The sequence below is a fragment of the Phoca vitulina genome, unplaced genomic scaffold, assembly GCF_004348235.1.
Source record: "Phoca vitulina isolate PV1807 unplaced genomic scaffold, GSC_HSeal_1.0 scaffold10, whole genome shotgun sequence".
Lineage (NCBI taxonomy): Eukaryota > Metazoa > Chordata > Mammalia > Carnivora > Phocidae > Phoca > Phoca vitulina.
In genome coordinates this window covers 45027418-45046265 of record NW_022589713.1, presented here as the reverse complement: position 1 = coordinate 45046265, position 18848 = coordinate 45027418, and the positions used below count along the sequence as shown (strand labels likewise).

At 57.9% G+C, this 18848-nt stretch overlaps 2 protein-coding genes across 4 annotated transcripts in view; one reads left to right on the top strand and one right to left on the bottom strand.

Annotated features, from left to right (window-relative positions):
- Positions 1-2462, top strand: part of TTC21A (tetratricopeptide repeat domain 21A) — a 31841-nt gene extending 29379 nt beyond the window's left edge. For both annotated transcript variants that reach the window (XM_032409228.1, XM_032409227.1), the window contains 7 exons: positions 226-376; positions 605-766; positions 901-1093; positions 1186-1410; positions 1885-2005; positions 2122-2189; positions 2308-2462. In XM_032409228.1, coding sequence (XP_032265119.1) covers positions 226-376; positions 605-766; positions 901-1093; positions 1186-1410; positions 1885-2005; positions 2122-2189; positions 2308-2385 — 998 coding nt within the window. In that variant the 3' untranslated portion in view covers positions 2386-2462. The remainder of the gene's footprint in view (positions 1-225; positions 377-604; positions 767-900; positions 1094-1185; positions 1411-1884; positions 2006-2121; positions 2190-2307) is intronic.
- A 2970-nt stretch (positions 2463-5432) lies between these two features.
- On the bottom strand, positions 5433-17654 carry CSRNP1 (cysteine and serine rich nuclear protein 1). Of its 2 annotated transcripts, none has more exons than XM_032408968.1 (5): positions 17562-17654; positions 10564-10817; positions 8531-8790; positions 7699-7992; positions 5433-7615 (listed from the first exon to the last, which is right to left on the bottom strand). In XM_032408968.1, exons 2-5 carry the CDS (start codon positions 10775-10777, stop codon positions 6632-6634), a joined length of 1752 nt encoding a protein of 583 aa, XP_032264859.1. In that variant the 5' UTR covers positions 10778-10817; positions 17562-17654; the 3' UTR covers positions 5433-6631. The 2 variants fall into 2 exon arrangements, with proteins under 2 accessions (XP_032264859.1, XP_032264857.1); XM_032408966.1 differs by lacking the exon at positions 17562-17654 and adding an exon at positions 17107-17244.
- Positions 17655-18848: the final 1194 nt, after the last annotated feature.

Below are 18848 nucleotides of genomic sequence, written 5' to 3'. Positions count from 1 at the left end.
AGGTACTGTACAAGTGTTAGCTATTATTACTGCTTTTCAGTATGATTATTATTATTCTCTCAACTTTGGAGACGAGTGGAGACATTGAAGCTGCTGGGATGTCCCTGCTCAGCCCAAATGGGCAGTGTCTGCTGGTCCCCTCACTTCTCCATGCCTGCCCACGGCACCCAACAGGACTTAGCTAGTGGTTATCACAGCCTGAATATTTCTGCTCTCTTATTTTAGACAATTTTTTGGTATTGAATAAACTAATTGATCTGCTATGGAGAAGTGGCAGACTTGAAGATGCCCCTGCCTTCTTTGAATTGACCAAAAGGATGTCCAGCCGAGTTCCTTTGGAGCCAGGGTTCAACTACTGCAGAGGCATCTACAGCTGGTGAGTTGGGGGGGGGGGGGGGGGGCTGTCCGGGCAGTTATAGGCAGGGGCTTCTTCCTGGCAGACACGCTGGGCTTCTGCAGAAATCCAGCCTGCAGATCAGGGCGCCCGGAGAGCAGCGATCCAGCCCTGCTGTGTGCAGACTCAGGGAGTGGCTCCTGCGTGTCCCTGCCCTCCCTGGCCCTCAGTTTCCCTCTCTGGTTCTTGGATTTCTCTTCTCCACTACAGGCACATAGGGCAACCCAACGAAGCACTGAAGTTCCTAAATAAAGCGCGCAAGGACAGCACTTGGGGCCAGAGTGCCACCTACTACATGGTGCAGATCTGTCTGAACCCAGACAACGAGATCGTGGGCGGAGAGGTTTTTGAGAACCTGGTGGCTGAGAGCAAGTAGGGGCCCGGCTGACCTGGGGGCGGGGGCGCAGGGGCAGGACTCTGGGAAAGGCGGGGAGAGCCACGCGCGGCGGGGTCCAGGCCGAGTGAGGGCCCCGCGGTTCCCGGGTTCCCGTGTCCAACGGCCGCAGCTCCACCGACAGGAAGGACTCGGAGCAGCACGGTGTGCGCACCGCGGAGAAGCTGCTGCGTGAGTTCTACCCGCACTCGGCCTGGGGCCAGACCCAGCTGCGGCTCCTGCAGAGCCTCTGCCTGCTGGCCACCCGGGAGAAGGCCAACGTGGAGGCGGCGCTGGGCACCTTCATCGAGATGGCGCAGGCCGAGGTGGGCCGGCGCGCGGGGCGGGCGGCGGGGGGGCGAGGCTGGGGGCCCAGCGCGCCGACGCCCGCTCCCCCCCCCCCCTGCCCCGTGTGCAGAAGGACAGCGTCCCCGCCCTGCTGGCCACGGCACAGGCCTACGCGCTGCTGAAGCAGGTCCCCAAGGCGCGCACACAGCTGAAGCGTCTGGCCAAGGCCCCGTGGGCGCTGGGCGAGGCGGAGGACCTGGAGAAGAGCTGGCTCCTACTGGCTGACCTTTACTGCCAGGGCGGCAAGTTCGACCTGGCCACCGAGCTGCTGCGGCGCTGCATGCAATACAACAAGGCAGGGGGCGCGCTGCCGTCGGGGAAGCGGGGATGCCAGGTGGAGGCGGGCGCAAGGGGCGCGTGAGCGTCGGGGGCAGAGGAGGTGCGGGTTGGAACCCGCTGAGAAGAGGCCGGACAAAAGCGGGGCATATGCACGCTAGAGCAAGATGGGAACGCGGGCCCGGGGGCAGGTGGGGGTAGGGGGACGGGGCAAGGTAAGAGGAGGCTCACCGGGTCGGGCAGCCAAGAGAGATGGGAAGGGTTCAGGGGGTCGAGGGGCGTGGGGGTCAGAGCAGGAGGGCTGTGGGGAAAGGGGTCATGCACGCGTCGGGGTAGCCTAGAGGGGGAGAAAAGTTGACCCCTTGCAAAGGTGGGAGATGCTGCTGGAGTCCCTGAGAAGTTCAAGTTAATGCGGCTCACCACCCTCCTTTGCCCCCCCCCTTCCCCTGCCGGTTGTACCCTGTGCTGGGACCGGGTGTGGCTTTCCCTACAGTCCTGCTGCAAGGCCTATGAGTACATGGGCTTCATCATGGAGAAGGAGCAGTCCTACAAAGACGCAGCCACCAACTACGAGCTGGCCTGGAAGTACAGTCATCGTGCCAGCCCTGCCATTGGTAAGGCCAGCAGCCGCGGTGCATGTGGGCGAGGAGGGACATGGGCAGGCGGCCCACTACCCTGGCTCTTAGGTAGTTGGGGTGCCACTGTCTGTGTTCCCTGTGCCCCTGGACAGGCTTCAAACTCGCTTTCAACTACTTGAAGGACAAGAGATTTGTGGAGGCCATTGAAGTCTGCCACCATGTAAGCCCCTGGGAGACATTGGGGGTGGGGTTAGGGGGCTGGGTGCAGTGACCTGGTCCTGGGGCAGAGACAGACACCCCTGGCCTGACGCTGCACCCCCTTTCTCCCTCTGTCCCAGGTCCTCAGAGAGCATCCTAACTACCCCCAAATCAGAGAAGAAATTTTGGAAAAGGCCCAAGGGTCTCTGAGGCCCTAGGTGTGGTCAGCGGGAGCCAGGGCGGGTGGAAGCCATCAAGCTACAGATGTTTCACAGAGGGTTTGGGAAGTGGGTCAGGGGAGAAGAGATTCAGAAAATGACATATTCTTACCCATTTCTATATTGTGTGTGGTTTATTTGAATCATGCCTCATCGGGTCTAAGGGGCATCCCAAAGCTTTGTGTTTTTAAGGCACAAGAGGCAATTTTGCTCTGAGGAAGAGAGGGATCCGCCAGCCTAGCTTATGCTGGGCTCCTTGGGCACCTTCTTCCATTTTTATTCCAGACTCTGTGAGGGAGCAGAGGGGAACAAAGAGGTGGTTTAAAAAACAAGTTCCCTACCGCTATTGTCATATTATTATGTCAATTTATAAATGCCTCCCCTCTCCTCTCTGGTCTCCAGACCCCCAGAGCTCAAGAAGCAACTGCTCCTCCCTGCCCTGCTGGCCACACCATCCTGCCCGGCTGGGGCACAGACAGAAGGACCAGCTCAGAGGGTCCCAGAGCTGAGGCTCTGTGTGAGGGAGGCCATCATCCTGCAGCTTGTGAGGGCCCTTGGCTCACTTTATCCATACATTCTGTCTCCCCAAGTCCTCCGCTGGTCTCTGCTACTCCTCACTGGTTTGGGACAAACCTGATTACCCATGCCTGGTACAGGGAAATACAGCCCAAGAAAAAATAGTTCCCACTTCACATTTTCTAAAAGACACTGACCAACAAATTTATCCTCCAGAAACCCTTTTCACACCTCGGGGGACACAAGCAGTGACCCCTATTTAGATGAATTATGTTACTTGTAACAGGCAAGAGGGTGACAGAGGTCACTTTTGCTCCAGCTCCCAACACCTCTCGTTTTTCATGATGGCAGTAATGGGCCAGTCTGGCTTAGAGGAACGAACTCTGAACTGGGAGTCAGGAGTGTGACCTTCCCAAGACCATCTGCTCTTTGGACCTCAGTGTCCCCCTCTGTGGCAGGACATTAGACTAGATGTGCGTGTTCCCAAACCATGACACAAATCCCTGCCAGTGATATACAGCAAACATTTTACAGTTTAATAACTATGTGTTTAAATATCATTGTTACATAACAGAGGAAAATAACTAGCATGATGAACTCATGAATTCCCGAGTGCTGTTAACTCAGAATGGTTCTACCTTCTAAGCATATCGATGTAATTGATGTAAAGCAAAATACTTAGTATGAGTAGAATGCAGCTATGGCAAAATTTTCAAGAGAAGTTGTCCAGTGATGAAAGTTTGGGAACTGAACAGGGAGGGGTTGCTTTTAGAACACACAGAATTGTCCTTGGTGGTGGCTGAGCCTTGTTTTTATAACATCCTGCTGATCACATGCATGGCCTCTTGATCTGAGTCAATGACCTGGAATGCTTTCCCCAGGTTACTACCATCCTTCCTATGGGAAACCAGTCCCCTTTCCTAGCATCTGCTTTACAATCTGGTTTCTTGGGGCGGGTCGTTGAGAAACAGGTTTGTCTGTATGGAGAATGATGCTGTAAAGGATTGTACATTAATCACATTTTTATTGCTGTAAAACCTAAATTGTCTTCATTTATCTTAAAAGAAAAAAAAAAAAAAAAAAAGCCCAGGAAGTGATCCTGTTGCCCTAGACAGGGAGTGGGCAGGTTCAGTCCAGCCATGGGCTGTGTCCATGGTTTAGGAGCCTGCAGGGGCTTCCAGCCAGGGAACTGGAGCGGCCAGGAGCTGCCATCCAGACCCCCAGGCTAATCAGAGCAGGGCCTCAGAGCCCTTGGAGAGACCCAGATTTTGAATCACGCATGCTGAAGCAATCTCTACAAGAGGGTTCCTGGGGACCCTCGGGGGGAAGACAGAACAAAGGAATGTACCAGGATACTCCACCCTGACAAGCCTAAGGCCTGGCTGTCTCCCTGGCTAAGTTGGTTACAGGGACAGGCTGCCCACCATAGGCCAGGCTCCAAGCTATGGATCCTCTCCCAGCCATTGACCATGTGGCCACGTGGCCATGTCCAGAGATAAGAGACAGATACCCAAAGAGTGACAGAACTTGCAAACAAGAGAGGATAGAACATAGAAATAGAGGCAGAAACATAAAAACAAAATGGAAGTCACAAACAAGGCTTGCATGTCCCGGGCACTCTCCTAAGTGCTGTATATATGCGAACTGAGCGAGCTTATGAGGCGACCGGTGTTATTTTTGCACAGTTTTGAGGACACCAAGACCCAGTGGTAGTAGAGGGGACAGGATCTGCATAAGTCACCTTGCTAGGTAGTAGAAGAGCTGGGATTCGAACCTGGCACTCTGGGTCCGTGCTCTCACCCAATAAGCCACAGAGATGAAATAAGGAGAGCCCAGCACAGACCAAAAGGCAGAGAATTAGAGCCAGATCTGGTCTCCTTGTTTGGTCCTCCCTTCCAGCCCTTTGTATAAATCATTATTCCTAAGGGGGAGGTCGACCTTGCTCCTCAGGCCCTAGTCTGAGAGTCCCCAGGGCAGGGTGTGGCCTGCTCCTCTGGCCTGCAGCCGGGCTGCTGGGGACAGGTCAGACGGGTCTGGCTGGTACGGATGGTTGAGGTCCTGCAGCTTCCCGGTGCTCAAGTCCCCAGGGGCCTCAGCAGGGGCCTCAGCAGCTCAGCCCCACAGGAGGCCTCTACCGGCCACATCCCACTGCCTGCCCCTAACTGGGGGGGGGGGGGGAGCGGGGGAGGCAGGCAGTGCGACAAGTGGGAAACAGCCCGAGCGGATAGCCAGGTCTCAGAAGACTGCCCTGCTGCTGCGCACCACCACCCCAGGAGCCCACTGGAGAGAGATGGGTTCCTGGAAAGGGAAAACTGCTCTACCTGCCCGGCAACCTCCCAGCTGGCTTCCTGGCTCCAAGGTGACAGGCCTGCATGGAAGAAGGCCCACTGCGTTGTGGCCCCCACTCCTACCCCAACATAGCCTCAGTGTCCACACTGCCCTGCGGGACCCATCTCCCCCTCCCTCCTCACTACCTCCTGAGGGTATACCCCCCCATCTCCCAGTCCCACAAACGCAGACCACACTGTTAAAAATAGAGCCTCTTTATTGGTACCTGTAAGCTCAGGTACAAGGTGTTCCCACAAGCACGCAGGCTGGCAAGGCCTCCTGGGCAAGAAGGCAGGCCCAGAGCCTGGGCTTCTTGGCACAGACATAGAGAAAAATGAATAAATTATAGTTCTAACACTCAAGGACGATACAGAAATTAGGATGCACAACTCAGCATCAGCAAACGTAGGGCAGAAAAACCACAGGGGCCACCCCTCACCGCAGCCAACTGGCCTCAGGGCATGGGCAGGTGGCCCAGGCTGGGGCATGCAGTGCCCAGAAAGCCCTGAGACAGTAGTCAGGGGCGTGCTGGGGGCCCCGAGGCTAGCCCCTTGCCCTCTCTGGGCCCTCTCTCCTGCTTCCCTTCTACATTAGTGGGCCCAGAATAAAGGCTGTGGCCTTTGGGGAGGAAGATGATGAGGCAGAGGACAGGAAGCAGAGGGGGCTGTGTGGGGCAGAAGCAGGTTTTGGTCACGGTTGGTCAGCCCAGCCTCCCAACCTAGACGCTGTCCTCGGCCACCCGCCCGGAGCCAGGCAGCTGCCACAGTAGGACCGTAGGGCCCCAATCCACACCTGGTTTGTACCAAAGCCCAGGTAGGGCAGGGTTGAAGGACTACAAGGCAGAAGGGACTCACAGGGGTCTGTGCCCCACCCCAACCCCAGCACTGCCCACCAGCCAGAGGGGAGAAGCCTACGCCTCCTAGTCTCCGAATAAATTATGGAAATAAATTATAGTCTTCACAGTCCAGAAAACATAGCCACCCATGGGTCTGGGGCTCAGGGTGGCAGGAGAAGCCATTAGAAGTGGCTGATTTCAGCCCTGTCTTGTTTGGGCTGAGGAACATCATACGAGACCGAAAAGGGGTCTGCAAAGCTCCAGGGGAGCCCTGTTTCCTCCTGTTCCAGGCACACACCATGGAACTGGAAGGAGAGACTGTGTGAGCTTTGGGGGATGGGGTGGGGGGCCGGGTGGCCAAAAGGGAAAGCCCCCTCCCCGCCCTCTCTTCAGCACAGAAAGTTACAAAAATAAATAAATCAATCCAGAGTGTTGCACAAAAATCAGGAGTGCCCGCATGGATGAGCCAGCCAACGGGAAACCCTTAACATACAGACCTCAGGGAGCCCCCAAATTACAACAAAGCAGCAACAGGGCTCCTGGGGCCGCGAAAAGGTACCCTGGTCGTCACACCGGCACCGGCTCCACCAGGGGCGCCGGGGCAGTGTCCTCAAACAACTGGCTGTCTATGAAGGGGGCCAGGGCCTCGGCAGCGGGGTCCGGCAGGCCCACGACGGGCTCCAGGAAGCAAGCGCCAGCGTCCCCCGGGGGAGAAAAGGCAGGCCAGGGGAAGGAGGGGGCCTCGAGGTTGTCCAGGCCGTCAGACACCGTCCGGGAGGTGTAGTGAGGCCCGAGGCTGTAGTCTGGCAGGGCCTGGAGCAGCTCGAAGGAGTCGCAGGAAGACAAGCTGAGGTCCACGGAGTTGCTCTGGCCAGCGTCCGAGCTGGGCGGCACCGAGGTGCCAGGGAGGCTGCCTTCTCCCAGCCCTTCAAGGCCACTGTTGAGGAAGAAGCTGGCATCCAGGTTGGCGTTTTCGTCCAGGATGCCTGACGTGAGGCTAGAGCTGGAATGGCCGTGGGTCCAGCTGGCCAGGCCACCAGGGTCACCAGTCCCAAAGATGTCAGCTGGGTGGAAGCAGCTGAGGTTGTCGAGGTTCCCCACCCCCCGGTCCTCCTCCTCCTCCTCCTCCTCACCGCCCAGGTCCGAGTCACTGAGACTCAGGACCCGGGCCAGGCTGTCATCATCCATGTCGGGCTGGAAGCCAGGGCCAGGCAGGGCTGGGTGGGCGGTGCTGCCCGGGGCCTCGCTCGTGCCCGATGCTGTGGAGGAGTCGGTCATGTCGCTGCTACAGCTGTTGTCTCCCAGCTCACTGCTCCCGGGGGGCTTGGCCAGCGGGAAAGCGGGGGCCAGGACCTGTTCACCAGGGCTGGCTGTGCCGCCCTGGCCCGGGGCCTCCAGCTCCCCCAGGCTCTCAGCCCCCTGCTCCAGCTGCAGGCGGGTGAGCGTGTGGAGGAAATGGGTCTGCACGCGGGCCTGATTAAATTCCACGCGGCCCTTGGGGTTCTCGCAGCCCTCCCTGCAGCAGCCGCAGGGGAACGCGGTGTGGTCCATCTGCAGAGAGAGCAGAGCATGAGCGAGGATCCCGCAGGGCCCACAGAAGCCCCCGAGCTCAGGCTCCCCTTCCCAGCCCATACCTGGCACTTGATGCCTGCCAGACTGCAGCTGCAGGTCTCGGGGTCACAGACCCGATCACAGCGACAGCCACAGTCCTCCCGGGACTGGCGCAGAGCCTGCAGATCCCGCTTCTCCTCACGATCGATCCTCCGCACGCCGGCAGCCCGCAGCAGAGCCCGCCGTCGCCGGGCCGGGTAGGGCTGTAGGAAGGTCATCTCCTCCAACTGGCCGCCGGCCACGGCCACAGCCAAGTCCTCTTCCACGGAGGCGTCATCAATGGTGTCCACTGTGAGTGGTACCCCGGTCTCTGCAAGCTGTACCCACAGGAGGGAGGAGGGATGGCAGAGACAGTCAGGGGTCTTGGCCCCCCGCAGCCATCAGTCCCTGGACAAATGTTCCCCACAGGCTTCCTCTGGGCTGGGCACCATGGATACCACACTGAACTGGAAGGCCAAGAACACTGCCCTCGGGGCATTTGCAAAGAGATTTCCTGTTCCTGTCATTCCCCAGTTCGTGGACAAGCCCCCCGCCCCCCTCCGCAGCCAGCCCGACACCCCCCCCCCCCATGTCCCCTCCCCCCCCCCCCCCCCCCCCCCCCCGCCCCCGCGGCGAGGTCAGACAGCTTCAGGCACCATGCCCCCAGCCCCTACAGCAAATACAGGCCCTTCCACACCCCACTCTGTCTGCAGATAATCCGGGCAACAGGCCCTGATGGAGCAATACTGGCCCCAGGGGCCTCTTTCCCCAAATACAGAATGAGCAAACTCGCCCCCACCCTGGAGGCCCCTCCCCTCAAGGCTTGGACTTCCGAAGCCCGCCAAGGGCCCGGGTGATGGAGAGAGGTCTCCCTACCTTCCACCGTAGCGCCTCCAGCTTCTCCTCCTTCAAGCGTAGGCGCAGCTTCTCACGCCGTGCCCGGGCTTGCTCCTGCGTGAACTCAGCCAGGGAGAAGCGGCGGCAGGCGCTGTGGCGAGGGGCCATACCCAGAGTGCAGCCACCACGGCTGGGCACGCTGGTGAAGCCCTGGCACCGCGGAAAGTAGAAGACGGTGATGCCATCGAAGGCGACGCGGCCCGGCCGCTTCCGGGGAGCCCGCTTCAGGATGGACAGGGCTGGAAGGCACGGAGGGAAGGGGCAGGGCATTAGTTCTCTGTGAGGGACAGGACGGCAGACCTCCAGGAAGATGATGCTGAATGGCTTCTCCTCACACGTCCCGCTCTGACCTCCCACCCAAGAGAAAAAGAAACGGATCTGAGTTTGGGAGCCAGCCTGGCTGGGATTAGAGACGGTAAAACTGAATGCCACTCCTAGGTCAACATGGGCACTTACCAGTCCAAATGAGAGCATTTGTGAGATTAAACATCTTTCCCCTCTTTATTAGCCATTTATAGGGTCCTTATGCAATTTTCTATAGTTTTTTATTGATTTGTAGGAGCTCTTTATATATGATATTAAAGACACTGATCATCTGTCTAACCTATCTGTGCAAATATTTTAGTCTTATTTTTGTTCAAGGCATTTTGCAAAAATAACTTCTAAGGCCATGTAATTAAAAATATGTTGATCTTTTCCTTTATAGCTTTTCTTGCATTTTGCAACAGGCTTAGAAAGGCTGTTATTTGCCTTCCCAAGTTATAGACTGTATACTCATTAGTAAGCTATGTATTTGGTATATTCTATACAAATATTGGTATACTATTGCTTTTAACTGAACCATAAGTAGTTACCTTAAAACAGTTGAATATTGGCAACAGCATGTATTTCAACTTAATATATTATTTTGCCTGTCCCAATCCAATACACAGAATTCTTGTTCTCTCTGCAACCTGAACTGGGTAGCACTTATTGAACAATGTTGACTACTAGCGGTGACAGACAGCATCCTCATCTTGTTCCTTAGTGGGACGGCTTCCAGTATTTCCTCATTAATTGGAATGCCAGCTTTTGGGTCGAGACACATATTTTTAATCACTTAAGGCAGAATTCACTTATTGCTATTTTACCAAGGGTCTTATCTAGAAGGAACATGACATTTTATCAAATGTTTTTCAGCATTCACAGTGGCTCTCATATTTTCCCTCCTTTGATATCGCCATTGGGTAAACTCTAAGACTGGATTTTATAAATATTAAACCATTCTTCTATTGCCAGAATAAACCCACACTTTAGTCAACATACTGTTAGGTTCTGTGTGCTAAAAATCATTCTCTTTTTCTATGTATAATACACAGATATACATATTGGTACATAAACAAAGACAACATATCCGGGTTATTAAGATGTCACAGCAGGGATAATTAGGAAAAATATGTCTAAAAAGGCTCCTTGGGGTTGGGGGCAGCAATAATGGAAAACACAGCCGAGGAATACTGCTTTAGGGCTGTCTTTGTCATTTTGAAATCAGAATGACGCCAGCTTGAAAAATAACTGGGGACGAAACCTTTCCACTATGTTCAGGCAAAGCCAAACGGCATTTTGACAGGAGAGGGACCGGCCTGACAGGTCCCGCGGTGCAGAGTGTGGGGCGTGGGACTCCAGTGGTTCAGTTGGTAGGACAGGGTGTGCAAGCTGGAGAAACGAAACTGGAACATAAGGGAGGAGTTGGAGCCAGAGGGCCCCAGGGCCACTCTGAGGAGCTCCGTCCTGACCTGCAGGACTTCTAAGCAGGAAGTCCTGAGGTCGAAGGTGAATCTAGCTGGGCCCAAGTGCCTCGGGACAGTGGACATTCCCGAGTGACCACTGTATTACGGGAAGTGGCCAAGGTGGGGAGCCAAAGCTGTGGGGACATGACCTCCAGAGGCTAGAATAGCTTTGTCAGGGGCCTCCCAATTTCATCTTCAGGAAGGAAGAAGGGGTGTGGTGGTTCCCAGGGGAGGGGGACTCACGGGTGAAACTCCGGGGGCCACAGAAGTCCCGATCAGGCAAGGGCAACTGATCCCAGGGGCCCTCCTCATCGGAGTCCCAGGCCAGGGAGACTGAAGAGCTTGGAGAGCAGGAGCGAGAAGGACGGCCCGAGGAGGACAAAGAGGAGGAGGATGAGCAGAGCGAGGAGGAGTCCTCATCCAGCTGGTCAAACTTCCTCTTCAGTGGCCCAGTCATGGTGGGGCAGGCAGTACTCTGGGGTCTGCGCACAGACAGCCTGGAACGGAAAGGAGAAAGCTCTCAGTGGCAGGCCTGAGGGCAGGTGCGGCTGCTCAGCCACGACCAACTCTCCCCTTACCCTCCAAGATGTCCCAGGCCCCCCACCTTGGCTCTGCGTGCGGCGGGGGGGGGGGGGGGGGAGGGCAGGCAGGGGGGAAGCACGGCTCCAGGAGGCTTCTTTCCACAAGCAGAGCACTGAGGTCCAAACCCTCATCCTGGCACTTGCAGACTCCCACCACCTCTGCCCAAAAGCCTTCCCAGGACGCCACCAGGAACCTTCCTCACTACCTCCTACAACCCACCTACACACATGCATACACCAGACCAACAGATGGACCAGCAGACCTCAGCCGGGCCTTGCTCATTCCCCCGACAGGAATCCCGGGGGCTGACTCACTGGCTGGGTGATTCACCCGGCTCGCATCTGTGTGCCTTTGTGTGTGTGAGGCCGTCTGCCACGGGCTGCACAGCCCTGTACGGTGGCTCTGCTTCCTGGTCCTCCTCCTCCTCCACCACCAACCCCAGCACACCCACAGACACACCACCCTGCGCGCGCATACGCACACTCTCTCTCTCTCCCCTTCTCTCCCTCTGTCTCTGGGGCCAGGCTGACCAGGGCACTCTGGGAAACAGGCTGGCTTCTACACTGGCCCCAATTCCCAGACACAGGACTTTCCGGAGCCCCTCCCTCCTCTCCTGTGACAGAGCCACTCAGACTTTCCCGCAGAAACCCCCGCCCCACAGAAGTCCCCTGCCTCCAGGCCCAGCTGTGCTTCATGTGTCTCTAACGACTCCTGTTTGATCTTAAAAATGCATCTACATCTTGCCTCTACTCCAATATCTAACCCTGTTTGTCTGAATTAACTTCCTATGGAAATTATTTTTTTCCTCTTAAACACACACACACACACACACACACACAACTCTTGGTGAAACTGACCGGTCGAGAAGATGTCCCACTCTCTCCTGTTTGTAGCTTGGTGACTTGGGGGCGCCTCAGGACACACAGCTTACCGTGTTCTCCCCTTTGAGGGTCTCAGCCCTCGGACGGGGTGCAACTGGAGACGCCCACGGCCTGGCTGGCCTTGGCTAAGGGGAGTGGAGTTGGGGGCTCCCACCCCTAAATGCCTCCGCCATCCCTGGGGATCCCCAAAGGACTCAGTCCTAAGGGCTGAGCTACCTTGTCTCTCTGTGTCCTACAGGGCTCAGGCCTGGGCCCCAGAAGGTCACCAGGAAGAAGGGGAAACGGTGCAGAGGCCCTAGTGCTGGGGAGCCCCTCCCCCACTGCCATCACAGGAAATGAGAACAGGAAAAACCAACCAGAAGGCTGGCGATCTCCTCTACTCAGGTATCCTTTCTAAACACTCCTGACCCCCTTTGCCAAGCCTAGCCCAGTCTCTGGATCCTAGAGGGTGCGGCGGTCAGTGGACTTACTGGATAAAATTCGGCCTGAGCACAACCTCTCCCCACAGGCAAGAGAGAAGCAAGAGAAACTCCCCTCCTTGCTAGCCCTTCACACTGGGCCAGGGGAAGAGAACGCACAGGTGCTTCCGGGGACTTCTCAGCGGGTAGTTTCTCAGGCTTGGCACCCGCAGCCCCCCTTCCCCCTGCAAACCACAAACAAAAACAACCCAGCTCCCAGCTGACCTGCACGCTCTCCTAGGAGATGGGGGGACTCATGACCCAGAGCCAGGCACACACACGTACGCGCACGTGCAGACCACAGAGACTCACACAAACACACGCCGGCAAAGCACACCCCCATACCCTGCCCCTACCAGCCTCCCCAGGAGACCCCATCCTATCCCAAACTGCAGATGCTGTCCACAGGGTGCTCAATGCAATCACACACCCAAGCCCAAGGCCCACCCCCGCCAAAACCAAATGCCCACTTTGTCTCTCTGCCTGGCCGTCCCTTAGAAACATAAAATTCCACAGGCCCCAAATCGAACCCCCTGTCTCTGTTCCCCACCCCCCGTGCCATCTGTTCCTCTTCCTGTGTCCCCTATCTTAGTAACGGCACTGCCACCCACCCAGTTACTCAAGCCAGAAACCTGCAGCCATCCTCAACTCCTTCCTCCCTCTCCCTCCAGCCACAGCCAGGCACCCAGTCCTGCAAGTACACGCTAGCCCGCTTAATGCACACAAGGCCGGGCAGAGGTACAATGGGGCTGGGGAGGCCATCAGCACAGTGGTAAGAACCTTGGCCCCAAAACCAGACTGCCTGCATTGGAACCCTGGCTTGGCCATTACGCGGCTGCGTGACCCTGGTCAAGGTCCTCAAGCCCTCGGTGTCTCCAATTCTTTGTCTTAAAACCTCACAGGGTTGGGACGTTTACAGGCATCAATACATGTCAAGTTCTTAGGACAGTGATACGTGCTGAGTGAACATGTCATTCTACACTGTGAGAAAAAGGAGCTCCTGGATACAACAACATGTGAATCTCAGGGATGTCATGTGGAATGAAAGAAGCCAGACACAAGAATACATGTGAATGAAGTTCAAGGAAAAGCAACCCCAATCAGTGATGATACAAGTCAGAATGGGAGGGAAGGGTGTTTGATATGCACTGGGGACAATCATGGGGGAAGCTTCTGGGCAGGTGGGTTTCTTAAAATGTCCTGTGTTGATCTGGCTGGTGGTGGTTCCATGAATGTCTAAAACTAAAAATTCTCCTAGCTGTACACACACGATTCATATGCTTCATGCATTTCAGGTATGGCTCCTTCAACTTTATTACCTTATGTCTCTGTCCCCCCTGCTACTGTCCATGTTCCCTGCCTCTGCTCCTGCCCTCCCCCTGCAGCCACAGTGATCTTCCTGAAGATCTCTGCCTGCCACCCCCATGCTTAGGAAAGCTGGCCCTTAGGATCAAGCCTAGAATTCCACGAGAGGCTGAAGCCGGCCTGGCTGCTGCCTCCCCCCACCCCCTCCTTCACTATATTCCAGCTGAACTTGCAGTTCCCCTAATTGCCATGACCTGCCCGCCTCCTGGCCTTTGCACAAGCTGGAACCCAGCCTACTCTCCTTTAGTAGTCATTTCCAAGAGGGCCTCCCTGAAACCCCCACTCCTCACTCCTGACTACATGCCTCTCTGGGCTCCCAAGGGCCCTGGGATTCCCCTACCCCCGCCCTTCTCTCGAAGTCTTGCCTCGGCCTCACTGCCGCTCCCCCAACACCAGGCTGAGGGCCTCTCCGCCTGGCCATCCCTGTACCCATGCCTAGAACAGTCTGGCACAGAGAAGGCACCTAAAGACCAGCAGAGGTGGGCCTCTGGGGGGTGACTGCTCAGGGCGACCTCCTGATCCTGTCACAGTTAGTTTGGGGGGGGGGCATTTCCACCCCCAGCCTGCCTGCCTTCGAGCCACAGGAGGGGGTGGCTCTGAGGGTAGGAAGCTCAGGCCGCAGTCAGGTGCCAACATAGGCACCTCAGGAGGCTCCCTGTTCCCCAGAAGTAAACAAATAGATATCAAGCAAGCAGATTTAAGCCAGACACCCTGGCTCTGCCTCGGGCATGTCTACAGAATGGGAATTTAAAGTGTAGGCATTATAAGCTTCAAGGCTGCAGACAGGAAAACGGGGACACACAGAAGGTGCAGGTTCTAGTGACGAACCCCCAGCAGGATCTGCGGACCTAGAGTGTGGTGAGAACCGATCTCTTCCCTGACACTCCTCTGGGGTGGAGGGGGAAGGAGCAGTCCTTGGATCTTGTGCTTTCCTGTCCCACCTGGGAATCCAGAGGCTGAGAGAGGCAGAGGCAGGAGATGAGAAAAAGACTCAGCCAGAGACAAGGACAGGCCAAGTCAGAAAAAGGAATGAAAGATAGTGAAAGAGTCCAAGAAAAGTGTCAGACAGTGAGTCAGAGGAGGGGGGAGGGGCCCTCAGCAGCTACCCAGGAATCAAGATCCCAACCATGGCTCTGTTCCCAGGGTGAACACGGCCCCCTCCTAGGGTCCTGGAGGAAGGAAAAGCAATTCCCAGGAGCTGGCTCAGACAGAAATGCCACACCCCCGAGGAGCCCCAGACACAGGCCCTGAATCAAAGACAGCCAGGCTTCTTCCGGGATCTGCCTGGGCCCTGAGAATCAGGCCACCCCCCTGTCACCACACACAGGAGTTGGACAGCTCAGGATGAAGGGGTGAGACTCCCCACTCTACTACTCACAACTGTCTACACACTCAGGCCACAGTGTGAATCCCAGGAAGGCCACCTCACCCCAGGCAGCAGGCAAACAAAGGCTCTTTGGGGGCCAGGGGGATATCTCAGGGCCTCTGGGAAGTCACATCAACTCCTCTGTGCAGCTCAGCAATCCCAATGCCCCAGCTCCCCACCAGAGCTGATACTGGGGAGAGGGCACCTTCAGCTGCCTCCATCCTCCTCCGGGAATCTGAAGAATGTGTCCTTTAACCTCAGATCCCCAGGCCTTGGTCAGGCCAGCTCCCCCCAACACATGACCCCAGACTCTCAGGAACTACTTCCTGGGACAAGGAAAAGACACCTCTGAGTACCTCTGGCCCCCACTGGGATTGGCTAGAAAAACAACCTGGGCAGCACAGAGAGGGGAGACAGGAAGCCTTAGCACACCCATCCCCCATCCCTCTGAAAGTGCTCCCCCAGGAGGGCACAGTTCCTCAGCCTTGGCCTCCAGGGCCTGGCACTGGGTAGGTGCCAAATGTTGGCTGGCTACAGGAGGTCAGCTGCTCCTGCTGAAGGGAAATTGCACCTGACAGCAACTGCTTCCTCCACCTAAGCAAGGCCTCCTTCATTCTCATTCATTCATTCATTCATTCAACAAATATTGAGCTCCTATGGCATGCCAAGTACTGTGTCAGGCACTTGGGCAGACAGGGAGCAAGACCCACACTAGGGCTGCACTCTTGCAGCTTTTGAATTTAGGGGCAAGGAGTATGTAGTTACAAAACCATCGTGAGTGCTGGGATGGCAGGCCGGAGGGGTGGGACAGGAGGGGGAAAGCTGAGGGTAAAAACAATCTCTAGGAGGAAGGGAGGTAGAAAGTTCCAGAGGGGGCACAGCATGAGAGAGAGCCAGAATGATGAGGGGGAGGGGCGTCCTGGGACAGGTTTCGAGAGCCAGGGCTGACAGGCAGGCTTTAGCCTGAGGGCACTGGAAGCCACGGTAGGGTTTAAGTAGGGAGTGACAATACCAGATTTGCATTTTAAAAAGATGGCTCAGTCCCCGACCGGAGGGGGTGTGACTAGTTGGCCCCGTGCCAGGGATAGGTGAGCGATGACAGGACAGGGAGGGCAAAGGAGAAAGGGGAATAGACTCGGGGACCTCTGGATGTGGAGCTGGAAGAGGGCAGTGATGTCAAGGATTTGGAGGCGGGCGGAGGAGGCCCGCTCCGGAGGACTGTGAGACATCTGAGTGGAGGTGTGGGGTGGGCAGTGGAGCCCGGGAGGGCTCCTCCAGTGTCAGGAGTGTAGGCTATGTGTGTGACTGTGCCGGAGAGCCGGAGTGACTAAGTCCGTGACGGCTGCTGTGGTGGGGACATCCAAGGGTGCGTGCCTGTGGAAGGGCCCCCGGGGAGGGGAAACTGAGGACCGGGAGGAAGTACATGCTGGAGAGGGGAGAAGTGCGTGGGAGAGAGGCTACGTGTGCCCGCGGGTGTCCGGTGGGGCTGCGCTCGTGACTCACAGCGGTGGCCTCTGCGTGTGACGGTGACTGACAAACAGGTGAGCGTACGACACAATCCCTCCTCCTCCCCCCCTCCCTACCTCCCTCCTGCCGGGGTCCGTGACTCACGGAGCCTCACTCCTCCTCGCTCTTCTCTCCACTCCCTCCCTGACCCCCGCCGGCCGGGGGCGCCAGGCACGCGCCGCAGCCCCGGCGCCCGCCCCCGGGGGGGGTGGAGAGCCCGAGGAGGAAGGCGACAAATGTCACCTGCTCCGGCCACGCGAGGAACTTCTGAAAAGTTCTCAGGCAACTGGGTCAAAAGGAAACTCTCCCGTGGACGCGCGCACCCCGTCACCTCGCCACTCGCGCCAACCTCCGCTCGGCCGCCACACGCAGCGGGCTCGGGGCGCCGCGACTTCTCGGGGTACAAGCGGCGGCGCGGGGGAGGGGAGCGGAAAACCTGCCACTCTCGCCTCTCCGCCTCCTCTCCCCGGACGCCGGCCGGGCACGCAGTCTGGGGCCGAGCCGGGCCGTCCCTGCCCCGGCTCCCGCTCAGGGCGGCGGGGGGCAAGTGGCAGGGACCGGAGGGGCGCAGCCCCCCGCGCGGGACGCCCCTCCCCAAGGTCCCGGCCCGCCACCCCTCGGCGCTCACCTGCGATCCGGGAGCTCGCCCAGGACACCGACGCGACTCGCGTCCCGGCCGGGGACGCCCCCCGCGCCGCGACCCCGTGTGCGCTCGGCCGGGCAGCCGTCGGCCCAACCGCCCCTCTAGCTCTGAGCGTCCGGCAGCGGCGGCGGCGGCGGGAGACTGGCTGCGCCCGGCCCCGCCCGCCGCTCCGCCCTCCTCGTCAGTGGAAAACTCCGGGGCTCGCAGCGCTGACGCACGCCCGGCCTCCCGCCAGGCCGCCCGACAGCCCCGCCCCGGAGGCGCCGCCTCCCCCCTCCCCGAGCCCGGCGCAGCAGCCGCGGGGCCTCCTTGCGGACTCTGACCCCGCGCGGGCGCCGCGACCGCCCTGCGCCCCGGGTCGCCCTCGCCCGTCCCCCTCCCGCAGTTTCTTGAAGTCGCCGACGCTCCAGCCGGCAGAGCAGGGTCCCAAAGAACCCCACCTCGCCACACGGCCCCCGTTCGCGGATGGGTAGACTGAGGCCCGGAGCAGCGCGAAGTGTCCGGAAGGCCACCCGGCGACGGTGGCAGAGCCGAGGCCTCCTCCAGGCTTTCACCCCCACCCTGCCCGAGGCAGTTGCTATCATCCAATCTAAACGTCCTTCCTCTGCGCCCTCCTTACCACCCACCCTCAGATCCGCCTGAAAAGTAAACTGTGACTGGAGAGGAACCTGGGCAGGGAGGACGGCGGGGGGGGGGGGGGGGGGGGAGAGAGGGGGGGTGGGGGGGAGGAGGGAGGTCATCTGTGGGTCTGACCTTCACCTCTGCCCACGGGCCAGAGACCCTGCAGAAGTCCTGAGCTGGGGGTTCCTGGAAACAGCTTCCCCCCCCACACCCCATCCCCATCCCTCCTTTAAAAAAAAAAAAAGAGATTTCTTCCGAGCCAGACCCTGGCCACTTAAAATGGCCCACTGCCTTCTCTGCTCCCGCCAAGGCCTTTCCTGACTAGGGGCCAACTCTCCCTGTATTATTGCACAGGGGAAAGTGTGTGCATGCCACGGCAGGGAGCCCTGGCCAGGAGACCATCCTCTGCCCTTCTTCCCAACCTCAGATCACACCTTACCCAGCACGCATGTCCCTTGAGCGTTTCTACCTTCACACCTTTGCTACACAGCGTTCCTCTCGCCTGGAATGCCTGGTCTGCCTTCTCGCTGCTTACCAGAATCTCATCGCCTTTAAGGTCTCAGCTTGCACTGCCTCCTCCAGGGAGCCTTCGTGGGAGCTTGACCCTCCCCCTCCCAGTCCTGCTCCCGCTGCATTCTGGGTTTTTCTCTGACTGTCCTAGATGAATGCTGTCACTGACTAGCCCAACCCTCAGGATTCCTTTCTACCTTCCTCCAGGTGGGGGTTGGGTGTGACCTCTCCAGCATAGATGGCTCTGGGGTAGAGATGATGGTGAGGGCCCTCTTGAGCCACAGGTGCTTATGTAGAGCAGGCCAGAAGGGGTCTGCCTGCCCTTTACCTTTCCAGGGAAGAAGAAATAGGAGGAAAGCAGGTTGGAGGAAGCTAGAGCTCTTGTCCTTCCTGTATGTATTGAGTGTGTGTGCCTGGAGGACCTGTAGGGGCAGGTGTCTGGACAGCTGGAGCCAAGCTTCCAGTGACTTCCCAGGGTGCTCAAGATGAAGTCTCAACTCTGTGGGGCCTACAAAGCCCAAATAATCTGGCCCTTGCCCACCTTTGCAGCCTTACCTCTCTCTCTCCGTGCTCCCATCCCCCACTCCCCTGCTCCT